The 23,647-nt window shown below is 44.9% G+C and overlaps 6 protein-coding genes across 7 annotated transcripts; 3 read left to right on the top strand and 3 right to left on the bottom strand.

Annotated features, from left to right (window-relative positions):
* The first annotated feature begins 249 nt into the window (after positions 1 to 249).
* On the top strand, positions 250 to 3,332 carry LOC142996355 (olfactory receptor class A-like protein 4). The gene is made up of 4 exons (XM_076147327.1): positions 250 to 528; positions 1,848 to 2,099; positions 2,310 to 2,555; positions 2,687 to 3,332. The coding sequence occupies exons 1-4, from the start codon at positions 259 to 261 to the stop codon at positions 2,897 to 2,899; spliced, it is 981 nt and encodes a 326-aa protein (XP_076003442.1). The 5' UTR covers positions 250 to 258; the 3' UTR covers positions 2,900 to 3,332.
* An 851-nt stretch (positions 3,333 to 4,183) lies between these two features.
* On the bottom strand, positions 4,184 to 5,409 carry ora4 (olfactory receptor class A related 4). Its single transcript, XM_076147367.1, has 2 exons — positions 5,323 to 5,409; positions 4,184 to 5,206 (listed from the first exon to the last, which is right to left on the bottom strand). Exons 1-2 carry the CDS (start codon positions 5,407 to 5,409, stop codon positions 4,184 to 4,186), a joined length of 1,110 nt encoding a protein of 369 aa, XP_076003482.1.
* A 1,570-nt stretch (positions 5,410 to 6,979) lies between these two features.
* On the top strand, positions 6,980 to 9,041 carry fndc10 (fibronectin type III domain containing 10). Its single transcript, XM_076147292.1, has one exon. It carries the CDS (start codon positions 7,393 to 7,395, stop codon positions 8,398 to 8,400), a length of 1,008 nt encoding a protein of 335 aa, XP_076003407.1. The 5' UTR covers positions 6,980 to 7,392; the 3' UTR covers positions 8,401 to 9,041.
* Positions 9,042 to 9,916: 875 nt separating this feature from the next.
* ssu72 (SSU72 homolog, RNA polymerase II CTD phosphatase) lies at positions 9,917 to 14,125 on the top strand. The gene is made up of 5 exons (XM_076147207.1): positions 9,917 to 10,202; positions 11,002 to 11,145; positions 12,494 to 12,633; positions 12,901 to 13,019; positions 13,223 to 14,125. Exons 1-5 carry the CDS (start codon positions 10,123 to 10,125, stop codon positions 13,322 to 13,324), a joined length of 585 nt encoding a protein of 194 aa, XP_076003322.1. The 5' UTR covers positions 9,917 to 10,122; the 3' UTR covers positions 13,325 to 14,125.
* Positions 14,126 to 14,983: 858 nt separating this feature from the next.
* atad3 (ATPase family AAA domain containing 3) lies at positions 14,984 to 19,697 on the bottom strand. Its single transcript, XM_076147206.1, has 16 exons — positions 19,403 to 19,697; positions 18,805 to 18,881; positions 18,489 to 18,590; positions 18,298 to 18,357; positions 18,135 to 18,204; positions 17,879 to 18,044; positions 17,715 to 17,784; positions 17,461 to 17,616; positions 17,304 to 17,360; positions 17,061 to 17,186; positions 16,832 to 16,956; positions 16,686 to 16,737; positions 16,518 to 16,588; positions 16,269 to 16,436; positions 15,824 to 15,932; positions 14,984 to 15,709 (listed from the first exon to the last, which is right to left on the bottom strand). The coding sequence occupies exons 1-16, from the start codon at positions 19,593 to 19,595 to the stop codon at positions 15,308 to 15,310; spliced, it is 2,004 nt and encodes a 667-aa protein (XP_076003321.1). The 5' UTR covers positions 19,596 to 19,697; the 3' UTR covers positions 14,984 to 15,307.
* A 1,129-nt stretch (positions 19,698 to 20,826) lies between these two features.
* On the bottom strand, positions 20,827 to 23,299 carry mrpl20 (mitochondrial ribosomal protein L20). Of its 2 annotated transcripts, XM_076147421.1 has the most exons (5): positions 23,073 to 23,299; positions 22,715 to 22,825; positions 21,928 to 22,005; positions 21,633 to 21,846; positions 20,827 to 21,516 (listed from the first exon to the last, which is right to left on the bottom strand). In XM_076147421.1, the coding sequence occupies exons 1-4, from the start codon at positions 23,157 to 23,159 to the stop codon at positions 21,673 to 21,675; spliced, it is 450 nt and encodes a 149-aa protein (XP_076003536.1). In that variant the 5' UTR covers positions 23,160 to 23,299; the 3' UTR covers positions 20,827 to 21,516; positions 21,633 to 21,672. The 2 variants fall into 2 exon arrangements, with proteins under 2 accessions (XP_076003536.1, XP_076003535.1); XM_076147420.1 differs by having other exon boundaries at positions 20,827 to 21,846; positions 23,073 to 23,298.
* Positions 23,300 to 23,647: the final 348 nt, after the last annotated feature.

Raw genomic sequence — 23,647 nt, 5'->3', positions numbered from 1 at the left:
CTCTTGTGTTTTGTTAGGATGCAGCTTGTGTTCCCCAGGGCAGAACAGTAGTGCTTTGTGACCTCCTAAGAGATCTGACAACCTCTACCAGACCAGAACATCTACAAGTGTTTGTCATAATGACACAGACAGGACCACCTTCATCCAAAGCACAGCCTGGAACAGTAAGTTAGAGAAGAATTGATATATGAAGTCTTTATACTGTGTAATTGGTTGATGGTTGGTTGGTGATCTGCTTCCCAGAGAGGGATTGCTGGAATGGACGCCACCATGGTGTCAGAAGAAGATCTTGTGGGGATGGGACTCCGTGTCTCTGTGTCCGCAACACAAACTGCCTTTTACATCCTTCTGGTGGGGATGGGGATTCTGGGTAATGGCACTGTGATCGGGGTAATTGGAAAGAGTATACTGATGGACCGAGGCAGGGGACGAAATTCGGATGTGATTATTGTCAACATGGCTCTGTCCAACCTGCTGGTGTCTGCACTGAGGAACTCTTTGCTGGTTATCTCCGACTTGGGACTGGAGGTACGTAGTCTATGATGCTTTATCTGGTGGTGAAAGTCTATAAGTCTATAAGTCTATAAGTCTATAAGTCTATAAGTGCAGAGCTCTGAAACACCCAGAGCCGTTATTACTGATAACCACTCAGGGGTTTCACGGTTTCAGAGCTCAGTGAGTGGGTTGCACACTTTCACACCTAAACACATTCATATCACATAAACTGGGATTTTAATTTTAGTCTATAAAAGACAAAAAAAAATCTGTTTGTTATAAAGAAATGTAGCAGATGATCAGTTATATTTGTTACACCTCTCTGCAGAAGCCTGTTTGCATGTTAATGGGACGATCGCTCATGTTTATGTTGCCTTCTGGGCTCTGCTTGGTCCTGTGCTTCCTCGTATATTACATAGGGAAGATGCAAACACAGCACTGCCTGATAAAAGATAAAGATCTAACATAAATTGCCAGCAATCAGCCTCTCTGCCTTGTAAATGCTAACTGCACAGTCATTTTCTTGTCCATGGACTTCAGGGCCTCATGTGGGCACTAACCCAGTGTGGCCACAGAGGAGGCTGTTAGAACACTGCAGTATGGTGTCGATTAAACCTCCAGCAGCAGGGCTTTCACTGAAACGGTGGTCATCAAAAAAGGTCCATCCTAGAGGGGAAAAGACTTTATTAATATGAACAAGGCTTCATGCAGTATTCTTATATTCTGCATCAGTACTGCTTAGGTTTACTCCCCATGCATTAGTGGCAAATATGTTCTTGCACATAGGATACATGTTTGTGCATGTATCTCCTCCTCCTCCTCCTCCTCCTCCTCATCATCATCATCATCATCATCATCATCATCATCATCATCATCATATCTGTTGGATAGTCTCAGTTCAGCTTCAGGTGGTCTGTGTGAAGAATCACATCTGTGGCATAAATCAGAATTATCCTGGTCAATTTAAATGAGAAAATGTTTTATGATTAGTGCACACATTCTGCAGTTCTCAGTTTCGTTTTTAGTTTCTAGCAGTTTTGTCACATTTGGCTCAAACGATGACATAATATCATGAGTCACCGTCACTCCTGTGGGCCCTTGTTCCATCCTAATGGTTTTAGCAGCTGAGCGTGTGTCTCATTGTGATCATGTTTGCCTCCTGGTGCTGGCTGGGGTGCTCCTACAGTCACCTGGCAATGGGGCTCTTCCTGCAGGGCACCCTGAGTTACTGCAGCACCACATGGCTCAGTCATGGATACCATACAATAATATTCAAGGCAAGATCTAAAAAATGTCTGGATAGAATTTGTAAAGGCAAAACCTTTGGACCAATGTGTGTCTGTCTCCTCTAGCTGTACTCATCCAAAGAGTGGTGCCAGTTCCTCATGGGCGTCTGGGTGTGGCTCCGTTCAGCCAATGTGTGGTCCACACTCTTCCTCAGTGCCTTCCACTTCCAGACTTTAAGACGTGTGGCTCCCACTGTTGGGAACATTCAAGGCCCCAAAACACTCATGCTGAGTCTAGGTCTCATCTGGCTTCTCAACTTCGTGTACTCTATCCCTGCTTATGTCTTTTCCACGAGTGGGGACTCAAACAGCACAGAGGTGAGGGGTATAGTATAAACAAGTATAAATCCTGACAACAAAACTTTAACTTCAGAAATACCTCTAAACTGCTTATTTGGATGCAAAGTATTCCAAAAAAAATCCTTAGCTGAGGTAACTAACAACTACAGCCATCCAAAATTAGGCAATGCGTTTTACTTCTTCTCCTCTATACTCTGCCTCCCTCTTCCTTTATGACCTCTTTCCCAGACCCTGATGCTGGTGAGCAGCACCACACGCCCCCTGTTGGGCTGTGTGTGGAACTTCCGTTCCAGCTACAACGGCCTGGCCTATGCAACCACATCCATGGTGATCCATGAAACACTTCCGATCATCTTGATGGCCTTTACCAACATCGGCTCCCTGTATACACTCTACACTCATGGCCGGGTGCGCAGCTCTGTGCAAGATGCACCTGTCATTAAACGGGTGCCAGCTGAGAGACGAGCAGCCAAGGTGAGGAGAAGGAAACGTTTATATTTCCCTGAATATTTGTATTTTATTGAAGTCAAGATGAACATACATTCATCACATCACATCTGACACAGCTGGGTGTCCCTAATTGTTTCCTTGTGCCTCTTCTCCAGGTGATTCTGGCCCTCATCATGCTCTTCATTGCATCCTGGGGGACCAGTATTATTTCTGTCAACTACTTCAACTACAACCGTGGCTCCTCGGCTGAATTTCTTCTGGTTGTTGCTCGTTTTGCCAACATTATCTTCATTGCCATGTCACCTATTGTTCTGGCAATTGGTCACAGGCGGTTGCGGTCTTTCATGAAATCTGTGCTCAGTCACTGACAGAGCTCCCGGACCACACTTCACTTTGCTGAAGCACTGGAGGAGCAGCTCTGGTTAATGATAACATTAACCATTAAAGACATTTCAAGGCTCTACATGGTCAGAAATAGTCCTAGGGTCCAATCCACAGTCAAACTCCATGTATCAAAGTTGTTACCAATGCTACTGGCTGTACACTGCACATGTCCTCCCTAAGGGGCCTTTCACATATTGTGCACGTCACGGAAGAGTGTGTGGATGCCAAAGTAGTGAGCAGAGGAGTGGACAAAATAGCAGGCACACTGAGTTGCAGTAAATAAAAATAACATTTTAGACATAGACCGATGCTTAAGAACAGCAGCTGGATAAATGCTCTTGGTTACTCTTGGTTACAGCTAAAGAATGTACACAAACAACCTCCTTGTGTCAATACTGGATAAAGACAAATCAAAAAGCACAGAATAAATACAATAAAATCAAGCTCATATAAGCTGTGACCTCAGAGGGTTAAATTGAACTCATTGCTTCCAGTGAAAGGAACTTGGTTTTCTGATGAAACAGAATATATTCAGGTTGTTGTTTGATACATATACACATACATCATCAAATTTCACCATCACTTACTCATTATGGTTTGTTGCTCTTCGTGGTTTCCCTTGTTCTTCTTCAAAGTCTGCGCTCATACATCAAACACAATCATACACAATTATATAGATCACCTTCATAAAGACATTCAGAGAGTTCAGAGTCATGAACATGAAAAGTGAACAATGACCTCAATCCACACACTGATTCATTTCATTTTTATTAAAGGCACTTTAGCGTAGTATTCTACTAAGCATTTAAATCTCTTACATTCCCTTAAGAATCTTTGGGAGGGTTTTGTTCTGCAGCAGTCTGTGGACCACAGTGTTCACTGGTGGTTGGTATATGTTAAACTCTGCTCACGACTGCTGACATTGTCTTGGGTTATCTTAGGTTACTTACAGATGCGATTAAAAGATTCCGTGGTGTATTTGAATGCACCTCGACTCAATACAAACAGGAGAGAACAGATGAGCAGCAATGGCACTCTGGGTTTGGATAAAATTATTAAAATGATTACAGAGCTCAAGAGTATCTGCCCAAGTCCCCAATGATTTCTGTCACAGCCAACATATCTCATTCTCACTTTCCACTGTCACTGTTATAAATGAAACACTTTAAACACTTAAACAAAGTAATCATGAAATAAAAAAGGTTTAGAGTGGATGATGCACCAGGTTACTGTCTGTAAAATGTTATGTTATTCAGATTTTACCGCCATCATCTCTTTGTTTTAACACTCTCTTGTACCTTTATGACTTCCTTATCATTCTGAACTGCAAAAACAGTTTGCTTTCTGCTCTTTTCTGTGGTCTGAAGTGATTCGTTGTCGTCCTCAGTCACCTCAGTGCAGCGTTTTACAACATTGGTCCACCCCTCCAACATGCCTACGATCCTCTTCCTCAGCTTGCCATGTCCTAGAGCCACCACCATGGGACTGAACCCTACAAACAGGGAGGCAGAGAAATGGGCCACAGTGAGCAGACCCTCAGCGTGGTGACCCCCATCGTGGTTGTAGTAGGTCACTGCAGCAACCTGTAGAGCCCAGCAGACAACAAACAGAGACACCAGTGACATGATTACATTAGCTGCTTTGCGTTCAGTGGCCACATGTTTGTCTAGTTCGCCGTGATTCCCTCCAGAGTCTCCCCCGGCAGTGACGGCCCGAATGTGCTTGGCCAGAGCGTGCAGGGTGGCCAGGTTGGTGCAAACCATCAGCACTAGGGGTAACACCTCATTCAGGGCCAGTGAGGTGGAGGCGAACGCTGAGCCCTGTTCAGAGGAGGGGAACTCCCAGATGCAACCCAGCAGAGGCCTGGTGGTGCAGCTGATCACCATCAGCTCCACCGTGGCGTTGCCGTGAACATGGGTGGTATAGATCAGCGCTGGAAGAGAGAAGGCCAGATTCGCTCCCCACACCAGCGCCAAAGTGATCCATACCCGCCGCCTCTCCCGCTGCTGTGCCAGAGGTCCAAAGGCCACATACTGGCGTCTCAGAGTGGTGCAGTGGAAAGCGCTCAGGGCCAGAGTCACCCAACAGCCCACAGCTCGCCACCAAACCCACAGCAGCATGAAGACACGGCACCAGCCTGGAGACAAGGACACATCCAAGCCTAGGTCGGACACAAAGATGGGCACCGTACGAAAGAGTGAAGTCAACAGGTTCGCCAGTGACAGATGCACCAGAATGGTGTCAGAGGGAGGGAGCCGCCTGGACGGACTGTCAAGGGCGGACTGGAGCACCTGAGAGAGAAGACGAGACAAGCAACACTGACACGTTTAGGAAAAGACTAAACCAGAAAATAGACTCAACAAACCGTTGACTTGATTAACAAATGAAACGTTGTGTGTGATCTCACCACATGGATGACCAGGATGTTTCCCAGGATGCCAGAAAAGACCAAGAGCCCAAACAAAACAGCATCTATAGTTAGGAGCTCTGACATGTCCTCATCCTCTGCATGGCGACATAGTTTGTACGTATCTTACTGTTTGCTTAACAGCGCAGCTTCACATTTCACATGCATCCTGCTTATATTCCTCACGGTCTCTTATATCTACACACACACACAAACTGATTCATCACAAAGAACGCTCGGCGGCTTCATCTTTGCTGACCGGGCTCACGGTCAATTTACCTCAACAACTTGTTGCTCCCGGCAAAAGCTGACTCTTCCCACATTTATGTTCTGCTTCACAGGCCAACTGCAGAAATGAGATTAAATAATTCATAGTAATAATCACTAACTACATTTTATGAAAACACCTTATTACTTCTTTAATAGGCTGAGATGTCGTTGTTTTTTTCAACCGACGGATGCTCTGATATTTTATTATTTTTCATTGCCCCGTGTCCCATGTGACACATATGGAAAGATAGGAAGGTCCAGTGTCAGACAATTGCGTATAAGTGCAGATGAGACAGATTCAGCCATGTTGTCCTGTGGGGACAATCAGGGACATGTGGTACAGAGACGGTCCTCCTGATGCTGCATTTTCCTCTTATTAATCAGCCTTTTAACACTCTCTCTTGGTACTGACTCTTTGCTGAGTTGCCAAGTTTCTCTCCTGGGAGCAGACAGTCATGGCTTGGAATATTCTCACCTCAGCACTGTTGTAATAAAAGTATCACTAATTACAACGAACTAACGTGAGCTTGGAGAACAATACGATCACAGCAAAACACTAGATTTCTCCCACTTTTTTGTTCCAGGATATGTTTTGTTCTCTTAAAAGCCCTTCAAATTGCAAACACTACGTGGAATACAATTGATTTATTATTCACTCGGTAGTATCTTTTTAAATAATTAGATATAGCTGAAACTAAATGAACAATCGTTAGTAATGGGATAACAAATTTGTGAAAATATAAAGACCCACTTAGAAATTAAGATTGAGAAGTCAAATGCTTTCAAGTAAATAATTTAGAGGATCTCAATGTCGAACAATAACAATTAGAGTTATTAAATGATTGATTTAGCTGCTTACATTGCTTAATATCTTTGGTGGCACTGCATCAGAACACCACAAATGCATCATTAGACTAAAAATGCAGTTCTCCATTCTATACTGACTATGTATTCCTTTTAGAAACAATCGATCAGTACAATTAGTTCAACTGTGTATGACATGTTGACATGCAGAGGGGTGCAGGTTGCCAGTTGATGAACATCTGCTTACTATAGAACAGGGTGCACACAGTATATAGTCTTGTTTATAGACTTGTTTTATTCCTGCCGTGGGCGATTTTGCACATATAACACTATAGCTGCATTTGAACCTGCGTGGATGTGGGAGATCTGAAGGTGGGTGGCGCCACCGGGGAGTGAAAGCCCTCCAACCATCAGGTCTCCATCGCTCTGCACGCCTATATTGACTCCCTCATCAACAGACCCTTGAAGCGCTGAGTGGGACGATGACTCACACTGACTGACGATGACTCCAAGTATTCGGTGTGTGTGTACGCGTGCACGCTCCCAGTGCGCGCTCCCTCCCCATCCACGTGCACTCGCGCACAGCAGGCATCAAAGCCTTGCGTCAATCCAGACAGGAAGAAGAGAGACAAACTGATGGCACGATAGCCGCGTCCGCACTGAGAGAAGTAAGATGTTTTTACATTCATGCATGAATCGGACGATGCAATGAAGTGACCGCATGCTTTAAATGAAGTTCACCGTCAATCTCGCCGCGCTTCGAACCAGTTTATCCCGCGCAAGGTCGTTCTCGGTTTCCCTTCAACTGGCTGCACTGACCTGATTCTTTCTCGTCGTTTATGCATCTTCTCGCTCATGGACGCGATCTCCACTTTACACGCGGACGCCGTCGTGTGCGCTGAGGCAGAACTGCTCATCTAATGGCAGATATCAAGCCATCGCCCATCTGGTTCACTGTGTTGTGTGTGTGAATAGCGATCGACCGGAGGAAGTGAGATGAAAAGGCAACAGCGACCATCACTGCTCGCCCTCTCGGCAGTGCTACTGTGCACATTACAGCAAGGGTGTGGGTCCAGCACAACTCACGGCCGCTCAGCTTCATCAACATCCCCATCAGAAGTCAGAGGCAGGAATAATCTGGGTGAACCCACAAAACAGACTAGCACCCATTCCAACTATACATTTGGCAGCCACAGACATGGGAGCAGGCTGAGACCAAAGCTTCAACCAGCCTACGTGAACAACCTCAACACCAGCAGAGACAATGTTACTACTGTGATACCCGAAAGGTCCGACAGACCGAACTGGGGCCCAGATGAAGGCGTCTCACCACTGTGTGCTTACCGAGTGACTGAGGGAGGCATTGGGGGTCCGCTTTGTTTTCGACACACGCAGCTTGGCTACAAGTGTCCCCGGGGAGATTGCAGGACAGTGGTTTCTTTGGGGACACTAGTGGCAAATATTCACAGCAATGGCACTGTACTGTTACAGTGGACACATAAGGGAGGATATGCAATCGCTGCCCAAGGCGAAAAGACGAAAGAGACTGCAGCCGAGCAGGGGAGAGTTGAGGACATTGGGGGAGATTTGAAAGGACAAGAACCTCCAGTGTCACACACGGTTTTCAATGGCCGACACCACAGGAAGGCAGGCTATGAGTTGAGATGCTGGTGGAATGGAAGCTACACTCAGTTTGAGTGCGCTGGCGTCCATCTGGGATCTGGCTGCAGAGACTTTCTCCTGACTGAGCTCCATGAAAACATCCCATACCGCATCTGCCTGCGTTCCCGATCAGACCCAGCTCAGCGTACAGACCAAGGGGACTGTGTGGAGTTTACCCTGCCACCATCTGGGATGCAGGACATTGTGATTGCCATGACAACAGTGGGGGGAGCTATTTGTGTGATGCTGGTCATCATTTGTTTGCTAGTGGCCTATATCACTGAAAACATCATGAGCCCGGCGACACAGCACACATACTCCTATCGCTCTCACTCTCACTGATTTCACACTGCACACACATTTATCAACTCTTGATAATCACAACTAATTTTACACTCTTAGATAATCATTGCTTATAATAATCAAGTTCCGGTCAGCCAAATACTCATCCAGGGATGACTGATTTCAAGCACAATCTGGAGTGGCTCGAAAAAAATGCAAATAAGGCCTTGTAAACCTCTGCGACGGTGCACTGAACGAAAGGGATCAATGATGTAAAATGAGAACGCACAGTAGTTTACCACTGTGTCATGTTTCTGTCTTAGGTTGTCTGTGAGTCGGTCGGCCTGTATGTTGGCAGCATTTACACAGCAATACAAAAAATGAAATAGCTTGACTGTACCTGGAACAGCAGAGATGTAATGTGTCACACAGTGTCATGTCCATGTTGGTCCATGGTATAAAAAAAAAACAACACCAGTGAAAGTGTGTAAATTGCAATGTGACTTAGTCATAAATTATCCACCATCTAGTTTTTTTTTTTGTTATGTCTTTTCATGATTTTGAGGGAGGCCATACCAGTCTGGTCTACAATCTGTCAATACTGTGTCAGTGTCTGAGTTAAAATGCCTTTGTAATTTCTTCTTGTTGTTCTGTCTCACACAATAAACAAGTGTCAAAGACACAGGAATTAAAAGCTTTCCATTGAGAGAAATTCTGGTGAGTTGTGTCATATATGTATCAGTTATAACAGTAAAATCTGAATGTGTGAACCTGTAAATGATCCCTGCAGGGGGATTAACACACTGAAGCACACCAAAACAAATATATATAAAAACAAATAAGTAATATATGTACTCTAAAAATATCAATAAGGTACAAGAAACATGGAAGCAATAGAGATAACAGCATATTTATTAATATGTACGAGAAGAGAAACTTGAGAGCATATGGATGACCATACTTATACAAATAATCAATAATGGAGGGAGATTAGAATGTAGTATAAACTATGGGTAAGAATGTAATAAAATAGTTAAAGGATTTAGTATTATGTTTGCTAAATGTGGTGCGTGGCTTGTGTGGCTATTCATAAGATTTAAAGAGTCTAAAAGATGCTGAATGAATAAATAACAAATGAAAACAGTCTGGGGGGGGGGGGGGGGTTGAACTTTATAAAAAAAAATAGAGCAATACAAAGAAACCAGAGAAATTACAGTGCAAGTATAAAAAAACGGAATCAGATAATACATAAAACATATATATCTTGACACAGATAATAATAACATAGGATAGAATACATTACACTTTTTTTTTAAATATACGTTAAAAAAGATTTTTTTTAAAGGGTTGCAGGTTTCACAAATCAAAACTTTGATCAAATTGGAATTTCAGATAGACTTAATAACATCCCAATGGTGTGCAGGTTTGATAAATTTTGTCTGTAAATAAAAATGTGTGTAAATAATGTCAAAATAATAATTCTTTGTATTTGTTGAACTTCACATAATGACTCTTAAACGCGTCGAAACACGTAACCCCGCCCACTCACAGCTTCGCTTCATAAAGCCGTCTTCTGCTCACGGAGTTCCGCCATTTTAGCTTCCTGCTTCGACAAGAAGACTTCTTCGCAGTGTAGTGCCTCTTCTCGCATCGTTACATAATTCCGTTCAACGAAGCGTTTGTCTTATTTATTAGGTAGTATTAGGTAGCTCACTCTAATTACCCACTAGCAGCCTAAAACTCAGTGTTATCCATCTACTAGTTTTCTACCGGGGAGCCGCGATGCCGAGCCATCCGCTGCGTGTGGCGGTTGTGTGCTCGAGCAACCAGAACCGCAGTATGGAAGCGCACAGTATCCTCAGGTAAAGACGAAACGCCGGGAAAAGAAGAAGGGAAAACGAACCCAACATCCACCTGAACCAGAACTCCGTGGGGTACCGGGGCTTTCTCTGCTTTCTTACGAGCCGGGCCGCCATGGTGACAGCGCGTCGGGCCTCCGCAGAGCTTTAACAATGGGGCACGTTCCTCGGGAGTGGTACACCGAGCAGCGGCGCCTCATATGTCGCGTCCTGACCGGGGTTTTAGTTTATGCTTCAGTGTTTTGAAATAAAACTGTCATAAAGAATCTTTGACATAGGTGGGCTCTTTTCTATACCAGCCTCAAGTTGTTAAAAAGTAGTTTTTCCGACCCATCACTTTGTGAGGAGCGCCCCCTGTACAGAATACCCCGGAAAAGAGGAACTGCAGCCGGGCAACAACTCCGCCTCACCCACTACAGCGTCACGGGATCCTTCTGTCTACATTTATTATTTATCTTACTAATGTGGACGTCCGTGTACAACTGGAGTGAAGACCAAGCTTATTCTCTTTTTTTTTAGTGATAGAAAGGGCTCACAGGGCATATTAGTACAGTTAGTCTGGTTGAGGAACATTGCAGGGCAGTGACGAGCTGGAAATTCCCTCCTCGGTGCGTCAGTGTGCCGGGACATAGATCAGTAATGTGTTGGGTCTCTCATTTGCTTCATCGTCCAAAGGGGTTTAATTTTTTAGGCTACCTAATAATTCCTAAATGTCAAGATGCTGATTGGTGCACTGCGATGTTGTTAAATGTTTTCTTGTGTTGCTGCCATGTCATTAACTGTCGTCCCTTCCTCTTTGCAGCAAACGAGGATTTGATGTGCGTTCATTTGGGACAGGGTCTCATGTGAAGCTACCCGGTCCTGCCCCGGATAAGCCAAATGTGTATGACTTCAAAACGACATATGAACAGATGTACAACGACTTGGTCCGCAAGGACAAGGAACTGTATCCCCTCTCTCACTCATTTTCTTTGCACACACACACATACATACAGTGAATGACCAGCAAATGTAGGTAATGTTTGTCCGAGTTCCAGCGAGCCCGATGGCACAGAGGACCAGAGGATCACACGTGGACGGGTAACTCATATATGTTAGCTACACAACATGGGGTGGAGAGAGTGACACACTTTGAAATGCAACAACCTGCAGTGCAGACGGCACAGTGACAAGGTTATGTTTTTCTGGGCCTGCAATGTTGTTTTTAATGTTCAGTCACAGTCTCCATATCTGTCTGTTATTTGTGATGCAATAGGTTGTACTGTTAAGCAAATACAATCTTTCAGTCACTTTGGGTTTGTTTGATCACTAGCTTTGTTTATGCAGTCTGTTGTGGGCGTATGCTGTCATGAGTTATGAGACCTTTCCTCAGGCCACACCTTAATTATACCTGCAATTTAGGATATACCTCAAGGACTATTTCTTTCTTTCTCAGAATTGCTTTTACATGTATGCGTCAAATAACCATTGATCAGTACTAAGTATGACTCAGGCTAATTGAATTCATGTTAAATTGGCACGTGGTTATAATTAAATTAACCCTTCCCTGTCATGTTAAGTGGTAAGAGGAGAGGCTCTCTAACGTCATGACATGTCCATTACAGAAACATGATTTATGTGACCCTGCAGAACCAGACAAACACTGACCAGATGACTTGGAGACCCTTTGCATAACACCACCACACTGTGGCCTCGGAGCGATCCAGGGTTCATTTGCAATAGAAACCACACATTGCAAGTTTTACTAAAACTTAAGCACTTTAAAAGGTGTTAGATTCCAGGTGCAAGTTAATTTATGCAGCTGTGAAGGCTATTAGTGTATTTTTACGTTTGTTACAAATTGATAACTAGCTGCCCAGTGACCAGAGTAGAAAATGGAACAGTTTGATTCAAATCTCATCTGTAGCGTTCTGATTTTGCATGACATTAAAACTCAGGGATTTTAGACAAAATTCATAACTCTTTAACTGTATTTTTGTGGGCTGTTGGCGTCAGGATGGCTAAAGCTCCTAAAATGGCACCCTCTGCTTGTTCCACCCACTAAAACTGTAGTTTTGTTCAACTCCACCAGAGGGCGCTGTGACCTGCAGTACAAACTGCTGCCGCTATTAAACAGCAGGCGTTATGAGTCCCTATCACGTGTGACCTCAGTGTCAGGCTCTACTCAGAAATCGGTGTGCCTTGCCACTGAATTGGAGTTGAAACTCATGATTGAAGTCCCGTTTGTGCTGTATTCCCTTCCGTTGTTCTCTATTTTTTGCTCGTCCAGTGTTCCTTAACTTGACACTCCTCAGATACACACAGAACGGCATCCTGCACATGCTGCACCGCAACAAACGCATCAAATCGAGGCCGGAGCGCTTTCAGAACTGCAAGGACACGTTTGACCTTGTCATCACCTGTGAGGAGAGGGTTTATGACCAAGTTCTAGAGGGTGAGACTCAAACACATCACAGCAGCATTGTAGTTGGGAATTCATGTCCCCTGTAAGAAAGTTTTGCTTGTTTTATACAGATTTTGTTGTTGTCCAAGCACATTTTCACCACTGAACCATTGCATATTCTCAAATAAAGATCAGTGACTGCAATTAGGAACAGAGAGCTCAGTAACCGTGACGTATCAGAGAGCTTAGCAAGAGATGTTTATCATCACAGCAGGTCTATGTTTCTGATCATGTGCCTCCCTCTCTTGTGCTCCTCAGACCTGAACTCCAGAGAGCAGGAGACCTTCCAGCCTGTGCACGTCATCAACGTAGACATCCAGGATAACCATGAGGAAGCCACGCTGGGCGCCTTCCTCATCTGTGAACTGTGTCAATGTGTGAGTGTCTGCTGCTGTGCACTGTGGGGCGCAGGAAGTAAACAGCAACAAATGCATGGTTTAATACAAGAATGTGATAATAGGAATGAATACTATAGTTTAGGCTTTAATGATGAAAGAACATCTTATATGGTGACACAGCCTCAGTGGTGTCTGCTGGTTGAGAATGTGCAGCCTGATGTTTCCTCTTCCTCCTCCTGCAGATCCAGCACACAGACGATATGGAGAATGAAATCGATGAACTACTACAAGAGTTTGAGGAGAAGAGCAACCGGCTTTTTCTCCATACCGTCTGCTTCTACTGACGCACAATAGCATTAAGCAATAAACACAAACAATAGTATATTAAGAGAGAGAGACACACACACACACACACACACACACACACACACACACACACACACACACACACACACACACTTCATCCTCAATCATTGACACCACCATACAGATCGTGTGCCTGCACAGCCACACACACACACACACATACACACTCTCACTCTCTCTCTCAGCTTTGAGTCAGGACCTCAGAGATGAGTGTTTTCCTCTATGCAGAGGACAGACTTGCCGCTCTCTCTCTGCCTTTTTGTACTGGGTCAAGGTCGGGCCAAGGCCGTCCCTCCAGCCCAGTCCAGTGAAATCACTCAACCATGTCTCCTCAGGGAGAACCGTAGACCCTCATCCCCTGCTCAAACAAACCTTTGATAGTACAGTGTGATGATGAACGTCTCTTCTTTTGCTCCAGATATTATTTGTAATTCATAAGTATATATTTCAGATTTTTATTCCTGAATGGGCATAGTGTTAATTTACTGGGATCACATGGGGAGGAGGATTGAGTAAAATGTATGTTTTGTGTTTTAGTTTAGTCTAAGTGGGTGGGCTTATGATGAATAACCAGACAGACATTCATGTGCTCCCCCCGATGTATTTCCAACATTGTGTTGATTTATATTTAAACATTGATTTGCTGTCTTTTCAGGGCATAGTATTTTCTTTTCTTTTGTAAATGTTAATGCATTGTAATTATTTGAAATTGAGCCTAAGCTCAGAGTGCCTGATTTTCTGTATGTACATACAAATCCACTAAAGAAAAGAACATTTAAGCACTTGGTGAGTCTTTATTATCTTATGGCATTGTTTCAAATTAAGAATGAAAATGACTGAGTCATAATTAACCATTTGCAGCTATTAGCCAGTTTAGCTACCCACAGATCTATATGGACAATCTGGTTTAGACATTAGTGTTGCTGCAGTATTTGATCAAAGCCTTTGGGAGTAACAAGTGAGGACAGGAGATTAGTAAGTAACAGACAGTGTAGTAATGTGAGCAATGTTATAAACACAGACCACTTGAGTTTATATCAGCTGTATACATTTGAGCTCAGTGATTATAATTCACATGTTCCAGAGGTCCCAAAGAGACTGAGTTGTTCAAATTAGGACAAAGTGAAATGATCACATTTTCCTACTCATCGGTTTGCTCAGAATGCAGCTGACCACGTTTTGCCTCAGATCATACAGTAGATAGAGGGATTTTGATTGACAGCAGAGAAAAAGACCAATGATATCCAAGATGAAGTCCCTCGTGCATCAATAAGAGGTGTAATCTTGGGGCTTAACCTCAGTCAGATTTATCTCTAGGAAGGTTCAGGGCTCATCGATCAACACAGTTACCTGCTTCTGTGTCGAGTGGAATCAAGTAGAGTTCATCTGCTGGTTCCAAACTCCACCTATCACAAACTCATTCAATGTGTATATGTGGGCACTAGGTGGCAGCAGAACTCCACATACAATGAATCATCAATATTGTTTGGGCACTGGGACACAAATGGAGTGTTGCAATCATAAGTATGACTTGATTATTGTTTGCATTTAGTTTGTGGTCAATTTAATTAAAAGCAGCAGCTGTGGGGTTAATTAGGCTGAAACATATGAGCTCACCACAACTCAAAATGTAAGAAAGATCAAAGCATTTACTGTTTATAAAAAACACATTTACTCATTTAATCATTCCAAGACATCCCACAGTGCACAACATTTATAATTACACACACACACATACTGTATGGTTTCCATGGTAAGTAAACTTTTACAGTTTTACATACAATATATTATAATGAATGACAGTCATTGTGTGGTTCTTTTTTTCTGATTAGACCTTCTATGATGAAGACACCTCCAACTCCACCTGTCAGATTTGTGAATATAATCTCACTGATCAGTGAAAGAGGCAGAACAATTCATTTAGTTTTAATCCAGGGAGCCCCACTGAGTAAACCTTCTAATCAAACTGGGGTTCCATCTTTTGGAGGAGAAGCTTCAGTCTTGCTTTCCTTCTCCATCTTGCCGTCACTTGCAGTGGGAGCAGCAGGCTCCTCTGTAAACACAGATTCGGATGGCGTCACCTCTGGCTGGATACTTTCGCCTTCTGGCTTCGCCTCTTTCTCCAGGATTGGTTCGATCACCTCCTGAGCCTGCGGCGGTTCAGTCTGGGGCAGAGTGAAGCCAATTTTGCCTTCACTGGCCGTTGCTCCGGCTGAAAAAGGTGTTGCGGTCTTGGTCTCTGCGTCCTCCCCCTCTCCATGCAGCCAATTCATCTTCTGAAGATGCTGCTTGACAGCGTCGTCAACTCGAGCGTCAATCATGGCCTCTGTCAGGATCCCATCTTCAGAGGAATATGCTGCAGCCTACAAGAACACACAGCACACATGTTCTATTCACTCATCTACCAAATACAAATCTATGAATCAATTGATTAAGAATAATACATCAATCCTAAACAACAACAACAGCGAACATACCTGCCAGGCCACACCCAGCTTGGAAATCTCTCTTCCCGACATGCCCACTGTGCGTTTTGCAATCTCAGAGCACTTTACGCCGTAGTCAAACTGTGCCAGCTTCATCCTCCTGCACACACACACACAGACAAAACACAATTACACAGCTTTATTTTGTGTTTTTACAGCTCAATTACTGTGTGTCCCCAAATCTCTGAACATTCATAATGAAAACAGTCATTAGTTGCAAGCCCTTCTTAAAACCCTTTTACTTATTGTCTGCAGTATGCATTGTTAGTGCAGCTGTGTGTGTGTGTGTGTGTGTGTGTGTGTGTGTGTGTGTGTGTGTGTGTGTGTGTGTGTGTGTGTGTGTGTGTGTGTGTGTGTGTGTGTGTGTGTGTGTGTGTGTGTGTGTGTGTGTGTGTGTGTGTGTGTGTGTGTGTGTGTGTGTGTGTGTTGTACTCACTGCCTCCCTCCAGTGGCCGGCTCCAGCACATATTTGTCAAAGTACAACCGCACCAGCCTGTCGCGCTCATCGGGACCGGGCAGAGCGAAGTTCACTATTTCGTCTATGCGGTCGTTGATGGCCCAGTCAAACTGCTCCGGCTGGTTACTGGCCAACACCATCATAAACCTGTGGGGAGTTAGACGGGCTCAGACAGGCATCTTCTTATCTTCTGTGTCTTAAATGTACAGTGTGAAGTAAAGCACTCACTTGTTGCTCTGCTCTCCAGTGCGATATAAGAAAGCATTCAAAGTGGCTCTGAGCTCTTCACTGATCTTCTCCTACAAAAAGGTCAGATAGAAGATTGCAGAGGTCAAATCAAAGTCGAGAAAAGTTTTGCGCAACACAGTAAAGGAAGTGTATTTTGTAAAGACTTACAGTGGATCTCTTACGAAGGAATGCATCAGCTTCATCAACAAACAGCAGCAGCCTGTGACAGAACAAACAAATTAACTTACAGTAAAATAATGAAAACATAGATCCATGTTTTTGAGTCAAACGTGTATAAGATGACGTCATCGTACCCACGGCGACTTGTGTTGGCCCAGTCAAACACTTTGTGCATGGCCGTCACGCCATCCCGGCCCATTGGTGCCACGTCGCCACCGGTCATGATGGCGTAATCCATCCCAGAATGCATTGCCAGTTTCTATTCAGCACAAAGGAGAGAAAGTTGCTCAGTGGAGACAGAGCGTCACAGAATGTCACAGAGCGTCACAGAGTAGAGGAAGAGTCAGTGGCTCTTTGTTGTACCTTAGCAAACAGGGTCTTTCCTGTGCCTGGGGGGCCGTACATGAGGATGTTCCTGTAGAGGCCGTGGTTCTGCCTGGTGTTTCTTGTCGCTATGGCAACGTCACGCACACGCTCTTCCAAGGAGGGCTAAAAGACGGAGATAAGCACGGATATTGGATTAAAAATGACAAACGTGTGTACGTGGTGTGTCTCATGCTGCTGGTGTGTGTGTGTGTGTGTTTGAGACGTGGCTGCAGCACTCACACTGAGCACCACGCCCTCCAGAGCGTCCTGGGGTTTGCTCCTCAGCCGCTTGACAGTCTAAGTGGAGGAATGAGAGGGAAAGAGAGGTTATCTTACTTTTCCAGGATGATAACATGGGTAAAATCATAGAAACCGACTCCTCTTCCTCTCGAACTACCTTGACCGGATGTTTGATGGCCTCTGCTACGGTGAATCGGGACGTTTCCCGCACCAGTGACGGCTTCCCGAGCCGCGCCTCAATGTAACGCCCCGCCACGCCGGTGGCATTCCTGGCCGTATACACGCCGACCGCTAACAGGGTCAAGCCCGCCACCTGGTGACAACATGGGGTCATTACACAACAGTCACACCGATTCTCTTACATGTTTGTTCCCATAACTGTGGAGCAGGCAGAGTGGGATGTGTTCTCACCGTGGCTGTGACTTTGTCCCAGTCTGACACAAAGGCCTTGAACCCCTCTCCAAACACCGTGCCTGCCGTCCTACAAGCAAACACATTTACAATCAGGGTTACACAATATTCAAAACGTACCAAACACACAATCCTGTCTAATACAAGAGTCAGTGTGGACTCACTTGATGGACTCCAGGACGGTCTGCCTGTGCTCGGCTGCTTTCAAGCGGATCTGCTCGCGGATTATGTCGGCGTTCTCTCTCTCCACCTGTGCTCGTGCTTTGGACTCGGCCTGGATGCGGAGAAGCTCGTTCTTGTGCCTCAGCTCCATCTCGTGCTCTATCGTTGCTGCGGACACAATGACACATGATGAGACCAAACCACACACACACATAATACTTCAGGAGTGTGTGTCTCAGTGCGGTGATGAGTTCATACCTTTCCTCATGGCCTCCTGCTTGTGTACTGACTCCTCTTGTTTTCTAAGGTTCTCCTCATTCAGGGCTTGCTAGAGGAGGAGGAGGAGGAGGAGACACAAGCAATGGGATCAGCAGAGTGCTTCAGTCATATTTGTGGTTAACACTGCAGGCGATGACCTCACCTGTTGCCTCAGTTGGTCCTCGTAACGCTGTCTGGCCAGCTTGTCTTGGAAGTGAGCTCTCTGTGGCAGGACAGAGAAGAAGCTGTAACCTTTGTGTTCTGATTTACTTCAGTGCGGCAGCCCGACTGAAAACCTGACAGCATCTTCTTATTTTAATCATCATCATCATCATCACACCCTTCTGTTCTCACCGCTTGATGCTGCTTGGTCTCCTCACTCATTGTTTTCCTCCTCTCCTCGGCCTGGATTCGTATCTGGTCGCCTTTAATCTGTTCCACTGCTGCTTCATATTCCTGTGACAACGACAAACAACATCACAAATGTATTATACTCCAAATCAAGAGTCTTCAAAAACACACACAAAGGAATACACAACTGGGCCCAGGGCTTAACGATGTAATCAAATTGTCCAATCTGACTACTGTAATTGGAGAGCGTTAGTGTGTGTGTGTGTCTGAGTGTGTGTCCGTGTGAATGTCTGAAAAGGCTGGATTGTTTCTGATGTACCTTAATTTTGCTCTGATGCTCCATTTGGGTGGACTGCTCCTGCATGCGAGCCAGATCCAGAGCTTCCTTGGCATGACCTGAAAACAGACCAGAGGAAACAACAACATCATGTATTCATTCCATTAGATGAAGTTCACTGTAATTCCATATTTACTGTGTGATTGAGTGTCATGACTATAAGGTGGAAGGTGAACTTTCAAAGCTCCATGAGCATTACAGTGTTATACACACTTAATCTGAACATATGGCATATGGACAGTATTAGACACGAGAGTTAGTAATGAATGACAAACACACCATACAGATCATTGATATATTTTCCTTCAAAGGCAAATGAACAAATCTGATGGTTGTTTCTTCACATTACATGATTCCTCTTACTGTCATGTATCAAAGAAGCAAACAGGTCAGTAGGTAGGTGACGGTCCATGTCAAATATAGGGGTCATGAGGTGAACACTTCATTCATGGTGCCAAACCGCGTTACAGAACAGAGGCTTCCGTCCCCGGAGCACCGGTGACAGGAGCGCGCGCACGGGTCTATAATCACAGCAGCGGTGTAACATGGAGAAGTTTGCCCAACTACATGGAGTACTTACCGGACTTGTCGAGGTCCTTGGCCGCTTGAGCTGCTCGCTCCAGCCCGGTCGGGTCGAAATTGCTCCATTTGTCCTTGGGTTTATCTCCGCCGCCGCTGGAGCCACCGGCCGGCGGTGGAGGTGGCGGAGGCGGACCGGGGAGGCCGGCAGGGGCTTCGGGTTGCCCCCTGTTAAGGCCGAACAGCCAGGACATTTTAGGGAGAATAAATAGTCCGCTGTTGGAAGATGCCGGTGCGGCGGAGGAGCGGTGCTGTCACTGACTACACTTCCTCCACGCGAGTCACGCCGCAACCTCTCGCGCAAGTGCAGCAGAACGCGTGCGTCTCTCTGAACAACAGCGACGCTGATTGGCTGGAGAGCAGCATTCTGTCTTCCCATTGATAGTCCAGGCTGTCCTCAAGCAGAGGTCATGTCGTGGCCACGCCCACAGTCAGTTACGGAAGCCGCAGAGGGGCAAAAACTTATGTTCCAGAAAAAAGACGTTGACTTTTCTCTGGGAGTTTGGGAGTTGCATCATGCAGACTGAGGGTTTGTAAGTCAGAGCCCAGGCCGAGTAGTTATACATTATATTTGATAACCACTGTCATTGGACTAGTACGAATAAAATAAATGTTATATACACTCCTTGATTATTAATAGAAGGAACATGGAAGTAACTGTGTTGCAGTACTTTAATCTAAAATCTGTAAAATTCGAACCAATGTATTATTACATTATGATGCATACCAAGGGTCAGTGAGCAGTCTGCAGAGGCTGGCTGGGGACAAAGGGGGTGTGAAACTGTAAAGAGGGCCACTCAGGATGGTAGAGCGGTCATCTAGGAATGGAAAAGTTCCTGGTTCAATTCTGGGCTTCTAGTCCTGCATGTTAAGATATTGGGTTTGGGCTTTGCCGTCCCAATGATGGTCAAACTCCATCAGGTCCCTCAGCTTAGCCTGTGAGGACTCAGCTTTGATGTTCTGTCTGCTTGTCATTCATTTTAGGATAAAGCAACTCTACTATCTTTCTTTGTCGGACCTGAAGATTTTTTTCACATGCTTCCTCTCATCTTTGGAATCTGTCCACTGGGTTCTTGTGCTCCTCCTTCTGCTCATCCCTCACGTTGTGCGCTGGAGTGTCAATGTACAACCTATATCAATTATGATGTCATTCTCACACAAAGTATAATTGTGATGTCATCCCACTATCTTTAATTGTTACATGGTTCATGACGTTCCATTCAATTCTCCTGCTACTATGATAATGCAAAATAAAACATCAAATAAACATGTAAAATATATTGGTGGAACGGTGTTTATTGTATTGGTTCACACACTTTCCAATTTTAGTGGTATATAATATAAAATAATGAGGGAGCATTACAATACCAATACGTGTCTATACACCTTTGTTGCTTGCTGCATAATAAAAACAAACAGACAAACTCCATAACAAAATGTTTAATGAATGCACTTTATGAACACAATCTTACCAGAAGAAAAAGTAAATGACACAAACACACATACAGAGCAGACCTGGGGATCGACGTTGCTCAGACCAACAGAATCAAATCACATTTCAACAAAAGAGCAGGATGATGACAGTAATGAGGTTTTTTTATCATCCAGGTGCAGAGGAGCTCTGAGCCCTCAGACACTGATGATGACTGATAATGAAGTGAGATCAACGGGAGTAAAGGAAGTCTGCCTCTGGACCCACAACTGCTATTCTGTTGGGTTTCAACTGCAACCTTGGATTACGATGCCATGCCTGAGTGTCATGGAGGAATCAGTAAAGGTCAAGGTTAAGATCAAGTATCACTGTGACCGATGGAGTCTTTCTCATTAGCCATGACAGAAAGCGAGCGAGCCTCCTTCAAGGCAGCAATCAAATATCACAACACAGATGATCTGTCCTGCTGAGTGTCCTTGAGAAAGACATTGCATCTCCAAGGGCGCGGCTCGGTCTCTACCTACTCCATTATACCCACTTCACAACATGGACGGGACTTCAATCCATAATCAAAATAAGGCCAACATAACTTCTCTTGCTCAAGCGGTGCATTGGCTCTTTTTCTTTACCTCTTTATTCAGCCTGTTCATCACCTTTGCTCATCTAATCCATTGGACAGCGACCTTCAAAGAATCACAAAATGAAGATGCAGATTTAGAATCTACATCTGTCATAGAAGGAAATGATCTGGTTGGCCGATTCAAGCACATCTCCAAAACCCAAGAGCACAGCTTCTTACAGCACATGGCAACAAGGAGTCCATAATAACAGAGCGTTGGTTACTGCAGCAAAACCACGCGGGAGAAAACACCAGCAGGTTCTTTCCCGTCGCCCAGCGCCGCACGCATGCCTTCCTGCCGCCGAGCCTTCGCTAGCTCCGCCAGAGAGAGGAATGACCGAGGCTCTGTGATGGCCAGTTCGCTGATGACGCGGCGGTTGAGCTGAACGCTGGTCTGTACGGGGGGGAAGGAGAGGGAACAGGTCAAACTTTCAGCAACTGGAGTCAGAGTGGCTCAGGGAGTAACAAAACTCACCTTTACTAGGTTGTGCATGAGGGCGGGATACTTCAGTCCATGCTCCCGTGACGCTGCTGCAATGCGTGTGATCCAAAGCTACAACAAATATGGGAAACAAAGCAAAACAATCCATTCATTGACTGTTATCACTTAATAGGTTATCCTGCCTAGATACTAGAAACCCGAAACTTTGCAGGGAGATGTGTCCTTGGTGGTGGACATCTGGATAATGACAGATGATGGGGTTTGTTGTATTTTGCATCCTCCATAATTAGATAACATCTGCTTAGTGATCAGATCTCAATAAGCGGCCATAAACACATGGACAGGATCAATTGGATTACATCGCTGTTTGAATGAAAGCACTGTTGTTTACCTCGTCTTGTTTGCCAGGCTTAAACCAAGAAGCGGTGCATTTACAGTGAAGAGGAAACCAGACAGAGTGCCACTACACCACCATCAATGAAATATACATGGAGGTGGCTTGTATCAGTTAAGTGGTTTACGTGATTTACATGGTAAACATGCGGTCAGCTAGCCTGGAACACATCACGTCAGCATTTACACTCTGCATTAACTGAATGCTGATGAGAAGCCAACACAATGGGTGTCATTTCCAGCTGTCATTCAAGGAAAAATGTTACCTAAACTCATTCTTGTCATATTGTGATGTTGGACTCCTGCTGGATTGGATTAACTCCCAAAGATTCCATCCTGAATCTACCTCTTGTTCACCCTCATCAGAGAGAAGCTTAAGGTGGTGACGTCCCTGTTACTATTGCACATGAATAAGACATAACCTTACCGTTCTCATGTTGCGTTTCTTCAGCTTCCTAGCTTTAGTGGCGTAGACGAAAGCCCTCCTGACCGCCCGCACAGCCAGACTGTAGCAGCGGTTCTTCCTGCCTCTGAAGTGCTGTAAGGAGGACACGAGAGGAGTGATGACTAAAACACAACAACATCATCATCATCATCATTACCCTGATGAGATTAGATCGGGTTCACGATGAAGCAGCTTTCTGACCGGATCATAGCTGAAATCGAGCAGGATGACTCAGTAATATTCCAGGAGGCAAGCAACAACTCAGACTGACGTTTAGTTTGATATGAGGTGAATGTTAGGAGTGAGTCCATAGCAATCCAGGAAATAGTCTGGGCCTTACCCTTGCATTTTTGAGTAATTCCTGGACTTTCCAGTATCTGCCAGGTCCACGGCTTCTGATCCAACATGGCAACGTCAGAAACACCATGTTGGTCTTCGGGTAACTTCCCTCAGTTTCACTTAAACTGGTCTTTTCCCTGAATAACGCTAGAACATGTGACCTTAGACAAGTTACAACTCTCTGCTCTGCGGGTTCGCACACAAGCACGGTGTAGGACTGACAGAGGGCGTTTGATTTATAATCCGGGGAATCCTGCGCGTGTGCTTCTACTGCTCCGCCCGGGGTTTACTGCCATACGAATTCTAGGAATTCCTCACGAAGTATATGAATCAAACGCACACATTCGGACAGAAACGCCGTTAGCCAAGTACAGGGTACATTTGTTTTTGTCATTGTACGTCCCGTTCTCTGACATTTCGGGAAAGACTGGTCCGCATCACCCTGTGCGTGACAGTGGAACGGGAAAGCACGACGTTGAGAAGTTTCAAAAAAGATATAACTTATAATCATAGAGTCAAATGAACTTAAACGTGTATTGAGCTCGCGATAGGCAGCTCTTTAGGAGTGTGTGGCTC

This window comes from Genypterus blacodes, unplaced genomic scaffold, assembly GCF_046128005.1.
Source record: "Genypterus blacodes isolate CSIRO-AG114 ecotype Tasmania unplaced genomic scaffold, CSIRO-AGI_Gbla_v1 ptg000037l_1, whole genome shotgun sequence".
Classification (NCBI taxonomy): Eukaryota; Metazoa; Chordata; class Actinopteri; order Ophidiiformes; family Ophidiidae; genus Genypterus; species Genypterus blacodes.
Note: the sequence above shows the minus strand (reverse complement) of the source record. Positions and strands in the feature narration are given on the sequence as shown.

Excerpts from the sequence above, each read along its gene's own strand:
- mrpl20 (XM_076147421.1), bottom strand. The coding sequence starts at position 23,159 with ATGGTGTTTCTGACGTTGCCATGTTGGATCAGAAGCCGTGGACCTGGC. Across the intron at positions 22,826-23,072 it reads AATTACTCAAAAATGCAAGG|CACTTCAGAGGCAGGAAGAA; the intron begins GTAAGGCCCAGA and ends TCCTCCTTACAG. Across the intron at positions 21,847-21,927 it reads TCATGCACAACCTAGTAAAG|ACCAGCGTTCAGCTCAACCG; the intron begins GTGAGTTTTGTT and ends CCCCCCGTACAG.
- ora4 (XM_076147367.1), bottom strand. The coding sequence starts at position 5,409 with ATGTCAGAGCTCCTAACTATAGATGCTGTTTTGTTTGGGCTCTTGGTC. Across the intron at positions 5,207-5,322 it reads ACATCCTGGTCATCCATGTG|GTGCTCCAGTCCGCCCTTGA; the intron begins GTGAGATCACAC and ends CTTCTCTCTCAG.
- ssu72 (XM_076147207.1), top strand. The coding sequence starts at position 10,123 with ATGCCGAGCCATCCGCTGCGTGTGGCGGTTGTGTGCTCGAGCAACCAG. Across the intron at positions 10,203-11,001 it reads GAAGCGCACAGTATCCTCAG|CAAACGAGGATTTGATGTGC; the intron begins GTAAAGACGAAA and ends TCCTCTTTGCAG. Across the intron at positions 11,146-12,493 it reads GTCCGCAAGGACAAGGAACT|ATACACACAGAACGGCATCC; the intron begins GTATCCCCTCTC and ends GACACTCCTCAG.
- LOC142996355 (XM_076147327.1), top strand. The coding sequence starts at position 259 with ATGGACGCCACCATGGTGTCAGAAGAAGATCTTGTGGGGATGGGACTC. Across the intron at positions 529-1,847 it reads TCTCCGACTTGGGACTGGAG|CTGTACTCATCCAAAGAGTG; the intron begins GTACGTAGTCTA and ends TGTCTCCTCTAG. Across the intron at positions 2,100-2,309 it reads GGGACTCAAACAGCACAGAG|ACCCTGATGCTGGTGAGCAG; the intron begins GTGAGGGGTATA and ends CCTCTTTCCCAG.
- atad3 (XM_076147206.1), bottom strand. The coding sequence starts at position 19,595 with ATGTCCTGGCTGTTCGGCCTTAACAGGGGGCAACCCGAAGCCCCTGCC. Across the intron at positions 18,205-18,297 it reads AGGACCAACTGAGGCAACAG|CAAGCCCTGAATGAGGAGAA; the intron begins GTGAGGTCATCG and ends CTCCTCCTCTAG. Across the intron at positions 16,738-16,831 it reads GCCAACACAAGTCGCCGTGG|GCTGCTGCTGTTTGTTGATG; the intron begins GTACGATGACGT and ends GTTCTGTCACAG.
- fndc10 (XM_076147292.1), top strand. The coding sequence starts at position 7,393 with ATGAAAAGGCAACAGCGACCATCACTGCTCGCCCTCTCGGCAGTGCTA.